Source organism: Anarrhichthys ocellatus, unplaced genomic scaffold, assembly GCF_004355925.1.
Source record: "Anarrhichthys ocellatus isolate YVR2014 unplaced genomic scaffold, GSC_Weel_1.0 scaffold76, whole genome shotgun sequence".
NCBI lineage: Eukaryota > Metazoa > Chordata > Actinopteri > Perciformes > Anarhichadidae > Anarrhichthys > Anarrhichthys ocellatus.
In genome coordinates, this window is record NW_022280106.1 from 1083053 (window position 1) to 1102505 (window position 19453).

General features: G+C 41.2%; 1 protein-coding gene across 1 annotated transcript in view; it reads right to left on the bottom strand.

Moving 5' to 3' along the window:
• The window catches only part of rab3gap1 (RAB3 GTPase activating protein subunit 1), a 54751-nt gene extending 35640 nt beyond the window's left edge, over positions 1-19111 (bottom strand). Inside the window, exons 1-18 of the mRNA XM_031873899.1 lie at positions 19050-19111; positions 18901-18956; positions 15670-15748; positions 15423-15555; positions 15100-15178; positions 13933-14052; positions 12822-12987; positions 8963-9062; positions 8017-8098; positions 7778-7846; positions 6544-6617; positions 5725-5817; positions 5378-5550; positions 4073-4180; positions 3374-3546; positions 2949-3003; positions 1685-2014; positions 308-568 (exon numbers count right to left, since the gene is read on the bottom strand). Coding sequence (XP_031729759.1) covers positions 308-568; positions 1685-2014; positions 2949-3003; positions 3374-3546; positions 4073-4180; positions 5378-5550; positions 5725-5817; positions 6544-6617; positions 7778-7846; positions 8017-8098; positions 8963-9062; positions 12822-12987; positions 13933-14052; positions 15100-15178; positions 15423-15555; positions 15670-15748; positions 18901-18956; positions 19050-19100 — 2202 coding nt within the window. The 5' untranslated portion in view covers positions 19101-19111. The remainder of the gene's footprint in view (positions 1-307; positions 569-1684; positions 2015-2948; positions 3004-3373; positions 3547-4072; positions 4181-5377; positions 5551-5724; positions 5818-6543; positions 6618-7777; positions 7847-8016; positions 8099-8962; positions 9063-12821; positions 12988-13932; positions 14053-15099; positions 15179-15422; positions 15556-15669; positions 15749-18900; positions 18957-19049) is intronic.
• Between the last annotated feature and the right edge of the window lie 342 nt (positions 19112-19453).

Sequence of the window (19453 nt, forward strand, 5' to 3'; positions counted from 1 at the left end):
ATACATATATACATACATATATATACATATATACATACATATATATATACACATACATACATACATACATACATACACATACATACATACATACATACATACATACATACATATATATATATACATATATATATACACATACATATATATATCTACACATATATATATATATATACACACATACATATATATATACACATACATATATATATACATACATATATACATACATACATATATATATATATATACACATACATACATACATATATATATATATATACACATACATACATACAGTATATACATATATATCCTTATGATTAATGGAAAGCTTGTGTTGTAGTTTAAACTTGAATTGACTGGCTGGGCAGGACACACAGGCTGACAGTAAATAAGCAGTGAATGTGTGCATTTCTTCCTGGTTCACCTTAAAGGACTCCATGTCAGAGAGCAGACAGGCACTCTGCATCCGGGCACGGAGGTGGGTTCCTTCAGCTGACGTGCCCAGTTTGGCCAGAACTTCTGACTGCTCCTCTAACAGATCCTCTGTCATGGGAGCAGGTTCCTGACAAACAAACAAACAAACAAAAAAACACACACAGAGTTTCCATACCTCACATAACATGCGGCTGTAATAAACTTACGTCATTACATATGTTGATGTTCAACACTAGAGTGGAGGAGGTGCCGGGGTCTGTGTGTGAGGAAGTCTAATAACCAGTTTTTGTCTTTGGGACCTCATCATGGACACATTTTCTGATTGTTGATGCATATTAATCCAGATTGATGTGGTTCTGCTGGGTGGAGGCCAGTATAGAGCAGCAACTCTGGAAAACTGATCAGTGACCTATCTCCAAGCTTTTCATATGAACAAAGCGATTTCAGTGACTTGCCCTTCTTCCCATTTTCTTTTCTTAAATTGTAGCTAAAATCTTGACCAATCAGCATTCATTTAGAGAAAGTGTGACAGCCCAGGGCCTCTGCCAGGGAGTGTCTATCTTTCAGTGTTCCTGGATCGTTAGAGGGACATCAGGAAGATTGGAGGCAGCTGGCCACGGCCTTCGCCCTACAAGACCTGCCCCATCCGGAGGAAGTGCTGGTTTCTTCCCCTGACACACCTGGTGTGCTACACGGAGTGTCTGGCAGCAGCAGTTACACCGTCTGGCATTCTGCGAGAATGCTCTTCTGTGTTGCACTTTGAAATGTCCTGGCCTTTTGCTAATAAAGGTATTTTCTTTGTTTAAGGTCCGTGCCTGAGTTTCCGTGACGTTTTGTTGTGGTTCTAGAGCCGGACCATGACAAAGTGAAAAACTAAAAACTAAAAAATATCAGAATTTTTCTCAGAAATGTATCGGAGGTGTGTTTACTCTAACTAAAGCACTACTGTATATGGCCTTAAAGGGGATATTACCAATTGTGAAATAATACATAAAACATAGAGTCAAGTCTTATCTAACCCTATAACTTATTAACAAATGTAACAAATATCCAAAACAGCCATCTTCTTTTTATAACTTCTATGCAAGTGGCTTTTTTTTCTCTCAACACGTTATATTTGGAACATAGTAGTACATTAATAATAAGTGCTACTGTACATATTACATCTGTATTGATAAATAACTGTTGGACATTTATTTCCTTCATGAACATGTGTGTGAATGAGAGGGACAGAGGTCCTGACCTGTGTGACAGGAATGTAGAGAGGCTCCGTGGAGTTCAGTAGAGTCACGTTGTTGTAGGGATGAAGCCTTCCCTCTGCTTTACTTTTACTGCCATCCTTCTCTGCCTCTATCTCCCCCTGGTCACTCATGCACTCAAAGAACTCCTCCTCGCTGTCGCTCCACGAGTCCCAGGATTTCCCCGGAGACACCTCCCTCGTCGAGCCGGATGCAGTCGTTGTTGCCGCTGCGGACTCCGGAGGGGACACCCTGCGCTCTCTCTCTCTGCTCCCCTCCAGCACCTTGCGAGTTTCATCTCTCGCCCTCTTCCTCTCGATGCAGCAGTTCAGCATCTACACAGGAACATAAGCCCTTTTCAGACACAGAATACTTAACATTGCTGTCTTCATCGCTCTGTTAAAGGGATGGCTTGTTGTCATTCAGACATTAATGTTACTCACAGCTTCATTCAGACAGGATGGATGGATTTATGTGTGCATTAAGTCAGTTGGCCTGAATGAGAGTTGAGACTTCTGGTACACTTCTCAGTTCATGTTAGCACGATTGCTTTTCCCACAGAACTACTACTACTACTTGTCCTCATATCACAGTACTTAACATTGCGTTATTGTGCAATGTTAAGTACTGTGACAAACTAAATGCAACGTTTCTATTCAACTAATCTAATCTAATCGACACTTTTGTTTTTGCAGTTTTACAGTTGTTGCATTTACATGGATAATTATTGTATAAAATAAATGACTAGCTTCTGATGTATTTGGGTAGCCATTTAGAATGGTGGCTGAGACTGCATGCTCATTTGTTCGGCTGACATATTATTGTCTGTATGTTCGTTTTATATTGTGATCCTGGTTGTTTTTGCCTGAATGTTGTGTTGAAGCCAGCCTCTTCTGCATCAAACTCTCCCCCAAATTACCTTCAACGTACTGTTACTTCATTGGTGATATAAACATTATTATAATCAGATTACTGCTGGATATATACATACATGATTGAACTACTTTGCCCTTTATTTTGATGATTCTAATTGAAATACCCAACATTCAGGGAAAACCATTAATGAGACTAGATCAGTTTTCTCTGGTGCCCCAAGGAACTTTAGTATTTATTAAAGTCAATATTTAATATATTATTTTTATAATTTCCCATTGCCCCCAACAAATAATCTTAATTACCTTTTGTACCTTCATTTGTCTTGTGTATTTTTGAATGATTTCATCTGACCTTCTGGCTCAAACACACTGTGGGTTTTGTATCACTCTCTACCTGGAGCTTCTGGTGCAAAAGACAACAGCGAAGATCAGGAGGTCCACCAGCCAGTCTGCAGGTCAGGGAGCAGAAGGAGAAGATGAGGTCCATATGAGAGAACATGACATCAACTACTTCTTAAATAGCTTCAACTAGTACAACGTTGAAATGACAATGACCGTACATGTGGTTTGTATCTTAGAAGCCTTTCACTTGGGTTTCTGTACTTTATCAGTGTGTGTTGTAAATGCAATCTACATTTGAGTTAAGAGGATCAACATCACAACAGTGACAGCTTCTTCTTGTGTATTGGACAGGTTACTAGGTGGGTGTGGCTATGTATGTTAAGATGTGGATCCTCAAATGTGAAACCATCTGAGAGGTGCGATGCCTTTAGCTCTTTCCAAACAGGCCTACGAGCAGCCCAAGAGAGTCGAACCCACCCGTAGATGAAGTGGTTGTTTTCCCAGCGGTAGCGCAGCTCTAGGACAAACTCCTGCCAGAGGTGGGCAACAGCACGCACCCCGCCATGGTTATAGTTGACCAGACACGCACACAGAGCCAGCCGGTAGGTCAGACTGTCGCTGGGGGCGGACTTCAGCTGGAGGAAAAGGTTCTGGATACAGGGGGAACGATGGATACGCATGTATGAAAAGGTTCATTCAGAATAGGAATCAATTGTAAGGAAATACTTCTTTTTTTTTTTTTTTTTTTTTTTTTAAAGCAAACATTTAACTCATAATGACTATCCACAATCAGAAGAGAATGCACAGTGGCACCCTGACACCACATCACGAGAGGTGTAGAACTCCTGGAGCCTCCTTTTCAACTCTTCTAACACCACTGGGGATTATTTTGATACAGCAGAATCATGACTATTGTACTGTATGCAATATTCATTGTGGTGATTGCACATTAATTGGGACACTTTTCCCAAAGGTTTGCACAATATCGTGTTATTGTCATTTTAGTGTAGTATTTTCCAATGTTTGATAGGTTATAATGGTTTAACAGTAATTGTAGTTATTTTTATGGTTCTGCAGTGTTTGATCGTAAATGTTACATGAACAATGTATTATTCCAAACAGGCTGGCTGGCCCAGTCAAATTGTCAGTGTGTTAGTGGTAAAGGGGTTCACTTACGTAGTCAGAGTGTTTATTTTGCTCATCTTTCCCACAGGAGTTTGACTGAGCAGTTTTATTCTTGCTATTCTCTGATGACTTCTCCACAGCAGCATCTGGGAAAAGATACTGAGACAAGAAACAAAACACATAAACATGAAATATAAATGTGCAATTCAATAATACATTTACAAAAGGCCAATCCATGAGTGTCGGACTGGGCTCCAGGAAGCACACCGACCGCTCGGCTTATATATGTTGTAAACCATCTCACGTGATGCTACTCGGCCAATCACATATGTGTATTACGATAAGCGTCGCCCTCGACTCGAGTGAGATATTCACACACACAGCAGAGACAGAGAGAGACTCAACAGTTGGAAAAAGTATGTGAGTCAGAGAAGTTATTGACATGCTCGAAAAAGAGAAATGTGGACAGCTTAACCAGAGAACAACATTTATTTATTATTAGAGTTTGTATTATCTATAATGCATCCAGTTAAATTTGTAATCTGTAATAATAAATATTGTTGAGATATTATTTAATTGAATGTTTATTTAATTTGACAGTCCGTTGTTGACTACATACAGACGTTAATACAACTGTTGGCTACTTTCTTATAGATGGAACTAAATCATAGAACAAGTTAGACATTATTGTGATGATCTGGACCTTTAATGAGGAAACTCTCTCTAACTGGACCTTGCTGAATATTGCTCTATACCCTTGCAGGGCTGCTGGGGGTTCATGGGAATTTGCCCATCTTGTCTACATGTGTGTAGGCTTGGTGACGGCTTATGACAGTTTCCCCCGGGAAGTCCTATGGGAATACGGGGTACCGGGGTCACTGCTACGAGCCTGACTGTAAAGCGGTAGGGATTAGAGTCAGTACCTTCAAGTCTGAGGCTTATTGCCTCTGGGTTGGGAGTGGGTTACTGCCCCAAGCGAAAGGAGATCATGCATCTATGGGTCTTGTTCACGAGTGAGGGTAAAATGGAGCGTGAGATGGACAGAACGCTTGGTGCAGCATCAGCAGTGATGCCGGCGTTGCACCAGACTGTTGTGGTGAAGGCGGAGCCTAAAGACAAAGCTCTTTATTTACCAATCCATCTATGTTCCGACCCTCACCTGGTCATGAGCTTTGGCTAGTGACCAAAAGAATGAGACTGCGGATACAAGCGGCAAAAATCAGAACAACTCGGGGTTCCTCAGGAAGAGCTGGAAAACGTTGTGACCCGGTCCCGGATAAGCAAATGAAAATGATTTGAATACTTTTTTAGTAATGTAATAATATTACTAGCCCAAATGCAGTAATAAACCCTTACCAGAAGGATAGAGTTGAGTATATCAGTGTTGAGTGGTGACTCATCAATGCGTCTGTGGCGTCGGATGTGCTTGCGGGCGCTGTGCACCATATTGGAGACAGACAGTTTGGAGATTGGCACTGTTGCTGTCGGCTCCGTCAGCTTCGATAAAGCAGAGCTGATGTCACTATTTTCTGCAAGGAAAAAACAGCAGATATTTACAATCACACAGATACCGTCTAATATTTGATACTGTATAAATTGTGTATTTGTATATTGCATCTTTTGATTTGTATAGATGAGTAATAAGAGGCTCTAGGCAAACATTTCAGTGTTTGTGCAGCTATCAGTGCAGCCAGTAACCTGACCTTTGCCCTCGTCTTCAGCCAATCCTCTTCCCAGAATCTCTTCTGAAGACTCCTTCCTACAGCAGAGCTTAAAGAACTCTGTCAGCAAGTCGCCTGCATGGGAAGATAAGAATGGGTCAAATCCTTCCAACATTCTTTGCACCAATTATACTGCTTATATTCTAAAACTGACTGATTTTGCATCTGTCCAAAGTAGCTGTTGCCCCAACATTCTTTTACACCTGAAAAAGGCCACTGGGTAGGACGTGAAGTGGATATAAAAAGGAGCACAAATGACAAGTTTGGAGGGGACATCCAGTGGAGACAACAGAGGCTGGCGTCCTCCACTGCCCAACAACAGAGGTGTGCTGCTATCAAAAGAACATAACTTTGCTGCCACTGCTGTTGTAAATTACAACATAAAGAGCAGTTGCCCAAAGTTGGATGACTTTTGTGGTCCAGCTACTCCAGTCGGGCTGGGAACTGGGATACTAAATGAATTCTAAAGATTTAATAAGTTACGGCCTTCGTGTCCGACACCAGTGGAACTCATCAGACTACTAGGGCTACTACTAAAAGGTTAATTCAGTAGTGCATGTCATGTTTGTCAGGTTATACTAAGTAAAAACTATATATGAATCACAACAAGGGGAAAACAGGTGATAGGACAGAGCTCATTCCACTTCCTACTGAACCTCCTTAGTTGCTGGAGTACTTCAATGTCTTCGAAGAAGTCAGGGTAAGAACACTTCCTAACCTAAAACATTCTTTAAACAGGATTATGTGAAACATCTTTTTACAGGAAAGAATATCTACTGGACATCAAGGGTTTCATCTTACCCATTAGACACTGAGGGTTTTCAGCTGACCTGACTCGGACGGACCAGTGAGGAGCTTGGAGTGGGTCAAGGTCACTGCCGGGTCACACAAAGAGAGGGAGCATATTTGGTTAAAAAATACTTTTGTTTTTGTGTATGTTGTTGACTAATTTTGGTTGAAGCCCATGAAAAATTGCTTTGAGAAAACACTGTGTCAGACCTACTGACTAGATGGCTGACAGGTCATCATATGCTGTGGCTGTTACAACGTTCATTTATCACGCAAAGTGACACTCACCATGTTCCCATAGGACAGCCACAGTAGGACAGCATTGTACATTTACAAAGTTTTCCTTTGAGTTTAAATAGAGCAAGGTCACAATATTTCCAGAGTAAACAATATGAGATCTTTGAAAGAACAGCATGAATAAGTGTCATGTCTTTGTTTGTTATTGTAATATGTTTTAGTTCTAGGGCAGTTTGTTTCGTTTCGCTAGCAGCACAGAACCACCATTATGCACTTGACTAGTTCTTCTTGTGCTCCTGGTGTTTGAGACACTGTTTTTGTCTGGGAGCTTCATCAGTTCCTGCCCTAGCGGGACCATAGAATGTATGTAAGAAGTGGACGTAGTCATGGTGACGTCACCCATTGGTTTGTGGACGTTATGAAGCCTCCAGTTCAGCGATTTGGCCGTCGCCATCTTTTTGCAACCGATGAATTTGGACTGAGGGGGAGTGACGTAGAGACGGCGTATACGTCTCTGGTAGACCTGTCAATCACAGTGAGCCCGCCCTAAAGCATCCCCTGCTTTATGGTCTGTTTGACTCTAAATGGACCATAATGTACTAAATGAACATCATGCTGTATTGAAGAAGACTTGAAACTAGAGATTGAGACCATAAACTCATGTTTACAATGTTTACTGAGGTAATAAATCAAGAGAGAAGTAGAGTCATTTTCTCATAGACTTCTATACAACCAGAGGAGTCGCCCCCTGGTGGTCATTAGAGAGAATGCAGCTTTAAGACACTTCCGCATCGGCTTCACTCTGCAGAACCGGAGGTTGCCTCCTGGGTGGGAGGAGCTCCTTTTTTAACAGCAGGCAGCAACTGTTGGACCGCAAATAGGCTAAGAAAATATTCTTCATGTACCGCTGCTAGGACAAGCAAATAAAGTATCCATCTATTTATCTATGAAAACAGGGCGTTACTGTGGAGGCAGACACAGTCCAGATAGAGAATCCAGAACACCTTACCTGTACACATCATTATCCACAACTATGCCTTCCGTCAGGTGAGGCCAAGTGGTTGCAAGATGAAGCTCACTAAAAGATCCATAAACAGAGACAAAGTAATTCATTTTGTTTTGCACAGAGATCTAGAGACTCATTGTATAACAATTCATTCTTATGTTTATTCAGATCCATTTCAGTTGTTTATAATGTACTGTGAGTTTTCTGGAATGTACCGTTTATCTGAGTTACAGTGCCTTTACCTGATTGGCTCTTCGCAGGCTCCAAATGGAAGCTTCCCAAACTCCACCCCTCCCACCTCACCTCCAAGGAGTGTGTCAAAGTCTGCAGAGAGCCAAACAAAACACACAACTGTAGTCATCCAAAAGTGACGAGCAGCATGAAACTGCTTGTGGTCTTGCTTATGCTGGCGATGAACTCATTTATGTGACGGTATCGTTTATTTACAGCTACTCGTAGTACTACTAAAGCACATCTGGGTATTCAGTGTCTTTGTCTGGTTAGCTCCATTCTGAAGTCAACATTATGAATAGTCTCTCCTTGAACTCGTGTTTTTCAATACTGTGCTTTCTGTACGCTCTGAAGTCGTTACATGGATGTTGTAATGCACTCATTTGACTAGTGTGGTCTTTTTCTAACCTTTTGACCGAGTGATGTGTTGAAGGTGTATTTGTCTGACTGGATAACTTATGCAGTATCTACTGCTATAAATAAGAAGCTGTTGTCATGCTTGTTAATGTACCTGATGAAAGTTGTGTAGAGCAAAACAAAAAATGTATACTTTTAACCAGCCAGTATACCAGCACGGCCCTGTTAATGACCATCTCAAACATCAACATAGATTATAGAGTAAACCACTGAGTGTAGGAAACAGTGAATGAGTGAACGAGGGAATTATTTAGGACACTATGCCTGCAACACCTTTGTGGCTGTTTGTGGAGGTGTTGGCCAAAATTAAATTAGAGAGTTTAAAAACATAAATAAAAATCATATCAAAACATTTAAGTGAAAAACAAAGGTGTGACATGAAGACACAAAGTTCACTTACACCAACATCTACTGAATACAAAGGAGTTAATACATCAATGTGAAGCAAATGTAGACATTATTAAATGATGATTATTGCAACAATCATGAGATTATTTGGTAACGTGTAACCACATCCTCCTCTGTTGCGCATGAGCCCACCTGGAGGCTGCTGTGGCCACGAATACTGCTGCCAGTCCTGGAGAATGTAGGTGAAACGGATGGCGATGTTGATTGGTGGCAGAGGGGTCAGGGTACAACCCTGAGGACAAAAACGGAAGGAAAAGATTAGTGATGAACGAGTACACCAGCATCTGCATCTGTTCAACCAACTGAATTATCTGTATCCGTACCCTTACTTGGAATGGGCGGAGTTTAAAGCAGAAGTGGGTGTCCCTTAACCGGAAGTTGTTATTTTAAGGCTGAAAATGATATGGGTTGATCAGAAGTTTACTATTTATAGAAAACTATATAACATAATCAGAGTTGAGCTTCAGATCTGTTCAGATGTTTTTGCTCAACAGAGAAAGAGAACTATTTCAGATGTTGTATTGTCATCTTATGAATCCCTACTTCTGCTGATGTGTGTGTGTCCGTCCTAATATTTAAAGCCGATAAATATTTAAAGCCTTAAATGGGCGGTGTGTAAGATTCTGTGCCATCTAGTGGTGGGTTTGCAGATTACAACCAACTGAATACCCCTCCCTTGCCAAGTGTGTAGAGAACCACGGTGGCCTTCAGGTAACATAAACACATGAAAGTATCTCTAGAGCAAGTGTTTGGTTTGTCCGTTCAGGGCTCCTGTAGAAACATGGCCGACTCTGAGGAGGACCCACTCCCTATGTAGATGTGAGGGGCTCATTCTAAGGCAGACCTGGGCATTGTACGGCCCACGGGATGTCATTGGGAAATTAGGAATAAAACGTAAATAAGTGTACATCATGCACAGAATAGAGCTGCATTGCATTTATTTTGAAGGCGACTTTTGTTGTTTTTTTTCTTCTCAATGTACGTATGTTAGTGAACGTGTAGCAGCCGCGTCACTGCAATGTGTTGGCGAACTGCGTTTAAGATGTGAGTTAGCCGTTAGCCCTCACAAATGTCAGCTTGTGTTAAAAAAAGAAAGACTGACACAGAGTGTAGAGTTTTTAACAAAACATGGACTTTAAAGTGTTTTTTTACTGAAGTCAAAGGTAAAGCCGTGTGCTTAGTTTGTGGAGAACAAGTCGCAGTGTTGCAAGGATTACAATTTGAATCGTCATTACGAGAAGAAACACGCGGAGAAATACGAAAACTTGACTGATGCAGAGCGGGTACGGACGTCTGAGGCTTTGCTAGCTAAGCTGCAAAAGCAACAAGGCCTTTTTACCAAGCTTCACACATCCAAGGATGCGGCCGCCAAGACCAGCTTTGTGATATCCCACAAAATTGCAAAAAACAGTAAGCCATTCTCTGATGGGGAGTTTATCAAAGAGTGTTTGGTGGACTCTGCTGCACTACTATGCCCCCAGACGCATTAGAGAATGTGCAGCTCTCCAGGCGCACCGTAACGAGGAGGATCGAGGACATCAGAGGGAAATCTGGAGATTCAGCTGCAAAAAAAAAAAAGCAGACCATTTCGAATTTTTCTCCTTGGCTCTGGACGAGAGCTGCGATGTCCGCGACACAGCCAAGTTACTCATCTTTGTACGTGGGATAACGAAAGACTTCGAGATTACAGAGGAGCTGGCAGCAATGCAGTCAATGAAAGGGACGACGGCGGGGAGTGATTTGTTCACGGAAGTAAATGCATGCTCCCACAAGCTGGGACTGAAATGGGACAAACTGGCATGTGTCACAACCGATGGTTGTCCAAATCTGACGGGGAAAAATGTCGGACTTTTAAAGCGGATGCAAGATAAAGTGACTGAAATAAACCCAGAACTGAAATGTGTATTCTTGCATCGTATTATACATCAGAATGTGTTGTGTAAATCAGTGCTAAAACTTAACGACGTTATTGATGTTGTAACTAAAATAGTTAACTTCATCCGGACACGAGCATTGAATCACAGACAGTTTGTTGCACTCTTGGAGGAGCGTGAGACTGAACACAGCTGTCAGTGGCTCAGCCTGGGCAAAGTGCTTAAAAGAGTTCAGGACCTGAGAGCAGAGATTCGAGAGTTTTGTGAGAAGAAAGGCAAGGACATCCCAGAGCTCTCCGATGTAAACTGGATGACAGATTGTGCATTTGCTGTTGATGTGACTGCACTAATGAATGATCTGAATACCAAACTGCAAGGTAAGGGCCTCTCTGCACATCACATGTACAGCCTGGTGAAGGCTTTCATGACAAAGTTGCAGTTTCTTTCAAGCCAGATGCAGATAACACTCTCACCCACCTGCAAACCCTGAAAGAAGCCACACCAGCAGTTGATCACCTCCACAAGTACTCATCCATGTTAGGGGCACTGCATGGTGAGTTTACAAGGCCATTTCAAGACTTCAAAACAGTTGAGAGTGAAACATGATTTCTTCTCCCTTCACGTGCAGTGTGGATGATGCTCCCAGTGATGTTCAGCTCCAACTCATTGACCTACAGTCTGATGCAGTACTGCAGAGCACTTTAAGTCAGTATCACTGCTGGATTTTTATTCTTCTCTCAAAGAGGAGAACTTTCCACACATGAGGAGACATGCTCAGAAGATGTTGGTTCTCTTTGGATCAACCTACATCTGTGAACAAACATTCTCTGTGATGAAGTTGAACAAATCCAGATCCTCTCTCACTGACGATCACCTGTCAGCTGTCCTTCACATCTCACCTCACACATTCAACCTGACTTCAGTGCACTCGTTCAAGCCCAACAAAGACTAGATTTCTCCACTGAACTGAAAAACAGAAAGTGGTCATTTGTATAGTAATAGTTATAGTAATAAAAGTACTAATTTTGCAAAAACATGATTCCCGTCAGTGTTTTACTATTATATATGGATATTACAAATGTATATGTTGTTTGGATTATTCCTGCTGCAGATGTTTAAGGTGGAGCTCATTTTAACTCATTTTATACTCTGTTGTTCAGTTTGGGGAGTTAGGAAGGGTTTGAAAAATTATAATGTACAAAATAACTAGTAACTAAAGCTGGCAGACAAATGTAATGGAGTTAAACTTACAATATTTCCCACTGAGATTTAGTGGAAGTACACAGTTGAATAAATAGAAATACTCAAGTAAAGTACATTGAATTTGTACATAAGTACAGTACTTAAGCAAATATACTAGTTACATTCCAACACTGATCATAACATTTACTCTTACCACTCACAGCTCATCAAAACCAAACAATTTACTGCTTTTAATAAAGAGGTGGAATAATATAGAGCAGGATTGAGTTCAGGCTATTGGTCCGGCCCTCCACAACAGTCCCTGTTTCTCATGTGGCCCCTTGGGGAAAAATAATTGCCCATCGCGGACATCGCAGCTCTCGTCCAGAGCCAAGGAGAAAAATTCGAAATTGTCTGCTTTTTTTTTGCAGCTGAAGCTCCAGATTTCCCTCGATGTCCTCGATGTTCTACGGTAACGTTAACGCAACAATTCTTAGTTTCAGCTGACTATTCACTAATGAAAACATAGTTAAAAATATTATATTTCATTCCTGCCAATAAATCTTGCTTGAACTTACACACTCGACCTTTAATTATTAGACTTACTATTATTTATTTTTATGAGCTATAGTGAGATAAAGAGGGTCAGGCCAGCCACACTACAAAAATACAATAAAAATGAAACTAATAATGTACTCTTTGTATGTTCAGCAAATAATGTGTGTATGTGTGTGTGGTCAAGTATTTAGATCGTTACTCTGGTTTTACTTTATATTATTGAATGAACTGATGGTGTGAAATTGGGTGATATATATTTTTGTGATGGCGATCCATGATGGAAATATGCATTCAGCCGTGTGACTGTCTTGAAGAAAGCACGCGGCTGACTTTAGATATTTTATAAACCAAGAAGCGAGTCGATGGAAGAAACTTACGATCTTAGACTTGAAGATGTCAAGCAGGCCAGACAGGTGGTTGTACTGGCTTGGCACCTTACGGAGGTGGACCATCTCAAAGTCAGTGCGCACACCTGGACCCTGGCACTCTCCAGCATACACCCGCCTCCACTTCTGCTGGATCTGCACAAACATGGGCACCTGGCTGAGAGCACAAGACAAAGAGGAGCAGGCATTACAATGGAGAACTGAACGTGTTCCATCTGTTGGACACCGCCCACATGTTATTATCACTGTTAATGATTTTGAAAGTACGATTAAACATTTGAACATAAGACTTAAATGAAGTGAATAATGAATTCACTCTTACAGTGTAATGTTTTCAGTTTTACTAATCTGTCCTATTTGAAACTTCCTTTGCACATTCAATACCATTTCTTTCAGAGATTCACTTTCCAACTTTTTTTCAGATATTCAACACTGTTGTCAGAAATTCAAATCTGGTCTTTCAGCTGTGCATTCTGGGATTTCTGACAAGATTTGAACAAGTTAATAATCTAAAACTAAAACAAACAACAAATACCGGCTCACGGATGAGTGTCTCCGCCAACCAGACCAGTAACAGTTTACATCCATGTTGTTTGTGTCATTTGTGTTGAATTGACACAATTAGCATATCAATTCTTGAGTTATGGCCCAAAACTCATTTGACCTTTGACCACTTCAAGCTGATGTTTTTGAAGAAATGTGCTGGAGTTGTTTGGAGGCATTATGACGGAGGCTGTCACTGAAGGCATACAAAGGACAGTGCCTGAAGAGCCAGACCAGTCAGGGTGGGAACCCACAGAGGCTCGACCAATCATGTGGCTAATTGTGGGGATTATGTTGTGACTTGGCAGCTAAAAGGCGAATATTGTAACAGTTAATCAAAGTACTTACAGCTCACTGTGTCATTTGATGTGAAAGAATAGGAAACAGATTTGTATGTCTGTTGTCTCAAACCCTGAGCTAGATAGATTGTAAGAACATGTGTGTTGTATGTAGTGTCACAGTAAGAATTAGAACTACTCTTCCCACATTGGACTAACACAGAAAACTGACAAACATTTGAGAGCAAAGCAGCCCACTGCCCTGAGTGATGAACACTCACCTGCCACTGTTGGCCAGAGAGATGGCGATGGAGCTGAGAAGCAGATTGCATTTGGACTCGCTGATGATCGCCTCGCAGTTGGTTCCAGGGGAGATGACCACAAACTCTCGTATACCATACCTGTCATCGGAGGCACAGTTACAGCAGAACATAATCAGCATCACATTTTCCCTACCTAGCTATCTTTCAATGACCTCACACTGCAGCTGGATTCATGGGATGTGAGGAGATCACATGAAAAGCAGGTTCACATATCACACTGAAATCTAGCTTCAAGTAATGTGTTAGTGTCCAGTAAGACCGAGCACAGACCAATCAGCATCCTGTGAGGAGTTGCTGGCAGCTAGGGGCGGGCTCAGTTGTGTGTGAAGACACAAAGAGGAGACTGTTGGTTCTAAACAACAATGGCGGCTCCTGAAGAGGTTAGCGTAGCTGCTGCTATAGCATCAGTTCTCTCAGAACTGGAGAGTATTTCTACATTGAAAGAAGAGAATGACACTGAAGGCTTTTCTAGATCTTCTCATGACTGGCCTCAGTAAGAGTTTGATTGACTGATGGTTCATCCAATCATCTGTCACATCTTTGTTGAAAGTGCCCGGGCTTTTCCAAACGGTTTCCAATGAGGACTTCTTACATGGTTCTGTGTAACAAACCAGCTGGCGGGTCAGGTTTATCATTTCACACCTGGTCTTTCTTTTGCAACCAGTTTGTATCTCAGAAGCATGGTATTTGCTTATATTTAGTCTTAGTCAACATAAGCCTTATAAAGTATTTCATTAAACATTTGATGTACTAATTACAGGAAGATGACGTCCCCATTATTAACCCTGCCATCAGAGCTCTGATTGGTTGAGAAACAGCCATCGATGAGTAATGCCGACTTAATTCATAATCCAATTAAAAATGACCGAGGACACTAAGTTGACTGTAAAATTCAGACACATACCGATGGAAGGAAGAACTGTGCTCCCACCGTCCTGACAGTCAATGCTTGACGAAATAAACTAAATTACAGGAAGCAGAATCTTGCTACAGTTGGAACAAGTAAGCCATGTCCCAAAATAAGGTTGGGGTCTGGCTGAAATCTGATTGCTGAACTTCTGCATGTAAAACATTTTACAGCAACTAGGACTGAATGTCAACGCGTTTATGAATGATAGAACTCACCATCTGACCAGGCAGTGGGCTCGAGGAGGGAAGTCATTGTTCATACACAGAAGGTCCTGCATTGCCAAGGGGAAGGCATCTGGACTCAAGAAGAGGTACGCCACACACTCACTGTTAGAGGGACGAGTTGTGTGCATTCTCTCACCTCTCAACTTTTGACTAATACTGTAAGGCCATTATAGTTACATGGGAAACAGGGAATATATAGATAATGAATTGTGAGGAAAAAAACGGTGAGCATTAACTTAAAGTGCAACTGCTATAACATTGCTATTAACTCATCAGGTGTCTTCCATGTTACGGCACATTCGACATACGCATACCTTCCTCGAGCTGGTCCTTCCCATTGTCCTGCTCACATTCTTGTTTCAGGAAGTAATGACTTATGTAGAACTTAAAGTCAGCAAACTGAATATCCTGAGACTTCTCCCCCCAGGTGCCGCTGGTGAATTCACCCTGTGATCAAATAATGAAGCATCACACCAGACTGAAGGTGAAGAAGCTATTGGCAGCATACTGCTCACTGGTGTTGTTCAGCTAAATAAGTATGGCTTCATCAGAGTACAATACCTTCTCTGGGGTCGAGTTTCCTGCACAGTTCCCAATCAGCTTCCAGTCATTTAGCACTTCCTCCACTCTGGACACGAACCTTGAAGTAGATCAAATGAGCGTCAGCAGCTGGTTGGATAAACACAGTAGTCTATTCTGGCACGCATTGATAACAGACTTTTGTTTCAGTAATAATCTCCAAGATTCTCATTTAAATAAATGTCTGCTGAGTCAATATCTAGTGCAGAATGAGGCAACACAATGGTGACTGAGTCTATGGCCTGTCACAGCAATTGCTTTTGTTGGACGATATATTGTCCCACAAATAACTGCAATAAACAACGTTACTGTCGCTTTAAGTCCATTCTACGCCACTGATGTAATGTTAATATAGTAGCATAATAATGCAAGTACACACTTTCAAAGGGCAATGAACTTTTAATTCTTTAGAAAATGCATACATTGGAGTTGTAATGTGAAAAAAATATTAAAATAAACACAAATAAAATAAAACTACACAGTAAAACAATATATAAAAAAAAAATGTGATCAAAAATGCGCAATGTCTCTGCTGTTTATGATGCTATCATGTTGGTGACGTTCTTACGTAAACACAATGGGCAATATCAAAGTCAGCAAAAAGTCTGTATATTGTACCATAAATCAATAACACAAAAATGATCGAGGACATGTCTGTAAAAGAAAACAAACTGCAGACCTGAAGGACAACGACACTGGACATGTGATAACTTAGCACTGAAACAAATGGTCCAATAACATGTCAGAATATTAATCAGCAAGTTAATCTAAAAATCATCTCAGGCATTTATCAAGTACAATGCTAAACATTCTCTGGTTCCAGCTCGTCTAATCTGAGGATTTGCTGCTTTTCATTGTAAGTGGACCATATTTGGCTGTTGGACTGATGGTATACTATATATACCAGTTTCACCAGGTGATGGTACTACGCAATAAGAAGCACAAATACTCAAGTGGGCCAGTCAAGTACTTTGAATCAATGAGTGCTATTCAGAATCAAGCATTGCTTTAGAACATAACAGAGAAATGTGTTCTGAATAATGTATCATTCTACTAAATGTGAAACCCGCTGGTCCACCTGTCTATTGTTAGTAGTCAATCTATAGAAAGGCACGCCAGCATCACTTTGAAGTTACATTTCAGACTTTGTTTGCTTCTTTGTTTCTTAGTAAGAATTGGGAAACATGAAAATCTTTGAATGAATGTAAAACTGAAAAATACGGCATGTGATAAAAATCATTGTTTGTATTTAGTCACGTTTTTATGTTCTGCTGCTCAGCTCTAAGTTTTAGGTTGTAGCTACAGGTTGTGAAGATGAATTCCAAGACCCGTACTGAACAGTTGATAAACAGCTATTGAATAAATAGCAGCGTTCTCTTTGCTTGAGGCGTTCTGTTAAATAATCCTTTAGTAAACACTATAATGTTATATCATAGCTACCAACCCGGCATATAGCTTATAATACCTTTTGTAATTTTGTCCTTGTTTGTTATTAGTCTCTCTCAGAGGTTCCATTTGTAGAAAGGCTACATAATCATAAAACTACATGCTATAGTTTAATATTGCAGAATTTTGGCAGGCTGCTCTAATAAGTCTCTAAAATCTCTCCAGTTGATCCAGAATGCTGCAGCTCGTGTACTAACAAAAACTAAGAAAAGAGATCATATTACTGCTGTATTAGCTTCTCTGCACTGGCTCCCTGTAAAATCAAGAATATAATTTAAATTCATTCTCCTCACCTACAGAGCCCTAATTGGTCAGGCACCATCATATCTTCAGGAGCTTATAGTACCATATTACCCCCACTAGAGAGCTGCTCTCTTAGAATTCCGGGTTACTTGTGGTTCCTAGAGTCTTAAAACGTAGAATGTGAACCAGAGACTTCAAGCTCCTCTTCTGTGGAACCAGCTTCCCGTTTCAGTCCAGGGGTCAGACACACTCACCACATTTAAGAGTAGGCTTAAGACTTTCCTTTTTGATAATGCTGATAGTAAGGGCTGGCTCCGGCCTACAGTTAGGGCTGGCTCCGGCCTACAGTTAGGGATGGCTCCGGCCTACAGTTAGGGATGGCTCCGGCCTACAGTTAGGGATGGCTCCGGCCTACAGTTAGGGATGGCTCAGGTTTGGACCAGCCCCTAGATAAGCTGCTATAGGCCTAGACTGCCAGTCATGTTACCATTACTGCTTTTATTCTCTCATTCTATTATTTCTATTATTATTAGTAGTCATAATTTTTCTATTAATATTAATGCTACTACTACTCTCATCATAATCATGTGTTGTCTGTTATGTTGTTCATTCTGTACACATGACATCCATCACACTTCTGTCCATCCTGATAGAGGGATCCCTCCTCTGTTGCTCTCCCTGAGGTTTCTTCCTTTTTTCCCTGTTAAATGTTTTAGGGGAGAAATCTTTCCTTTTCTGATATGAGGGTCCAAGGACAGAGGATATCGTAGCTTGTAAAGACCTCTGAGGTGAATTTGTGGTATTGTGCTATACAAACTTTAATTTAATTGAAAGAACCAATTATAACACTTGTAAATGTGTTGCACACAATGCATGCATGTTTACACCCATTATAATTAGTCAAATGGTTGGTCCATACACTTTATAGAGACAGAGCAGGGCTTATCTCTAGTCTGTGGCTGGAGGCATCCTATCTCTCTGTTGTAACCTGTCTGCTCGTGGAGTCGGCACTGCTACTGCACTTCATTCACCAACCTATACACCTCAGGGCTGCAGGTCACCAACCCTACACTGGCACACCAATACAGGACATCCTGGTTCAAAACTAGTACAGTGATGAGGTTCAACTACCACTATGAATTCAGTTGAACTGCATGAAACTCCGGAAACTGATTTGATACAATCAGTTGATTGTTTGAGAAGACGCCAGACCAACACAGTTCTGGGTCTGTGTGGGTCAGCGAGGTCATGTTGTAGAAGAGGTGTGCTCCAACCCACAGTGAGTCAGAAAACCGAACGATATGTCATCATGGGTTAGCTGAAGCGGACTGATCGGGACCATGGAAAACCCGTATATGTGTGTGTGTGTGTGGTGTGTGTGTGTGTGTGTGTGTGTGTGTGTGTGTGTGTGTGTGTGTCATGGTGGCAGTTCATAATACTAACTACTCATAATAATAAGTAGAACTTAGTGTGTAATAACAGTCTAAACTGTCAGTGGTCCTCGTCAGATAGACGCTCGCTCACCGTTCCCACTCGGACGCGGTGGTGAAGTCGGTGATCTCGAACACCTCGGACTCGGGCTGCAAGACAAAGAAACAGGTTCACGTTGAACGTTAAGGCAACTACGTAGACCTCCTGCAACGAGTTGAAGTTACTCGGATAAAGAAACTCACATCGCTGTCGGCAGCCATGTCGATGTTGTTGTTATTATTTTTCTTCTGCATCTTCTCCTTCCTGTTTCCGGCTGCCTCGAGGCTGCGTGGAGCTTCACTGCCCCCACAGTTCAAAACCTAGAATGGTCCGTGTACAGTCCGTGTACGTTTTGATAGTCTGTTTTACCGTTCAGTCGAAAAAACGTATTCTCGTTCTCGTTCTCCGTTTTTGGTTTCTAAATTCAAAAACGGAAAAACCAGAGAACCAAACTCAAAAACGAGCCGAATTTCGTTCCTTTTTTGTTTTTTCCTTTAAAACGAGACACAAAACACAACATGTAACCCAGAAATAAGAATATTTCAAAATAAAAATGAAGGCAATATAATGACCTTATGCAAGAAATGCTTAACGTTATGTAGTCTGT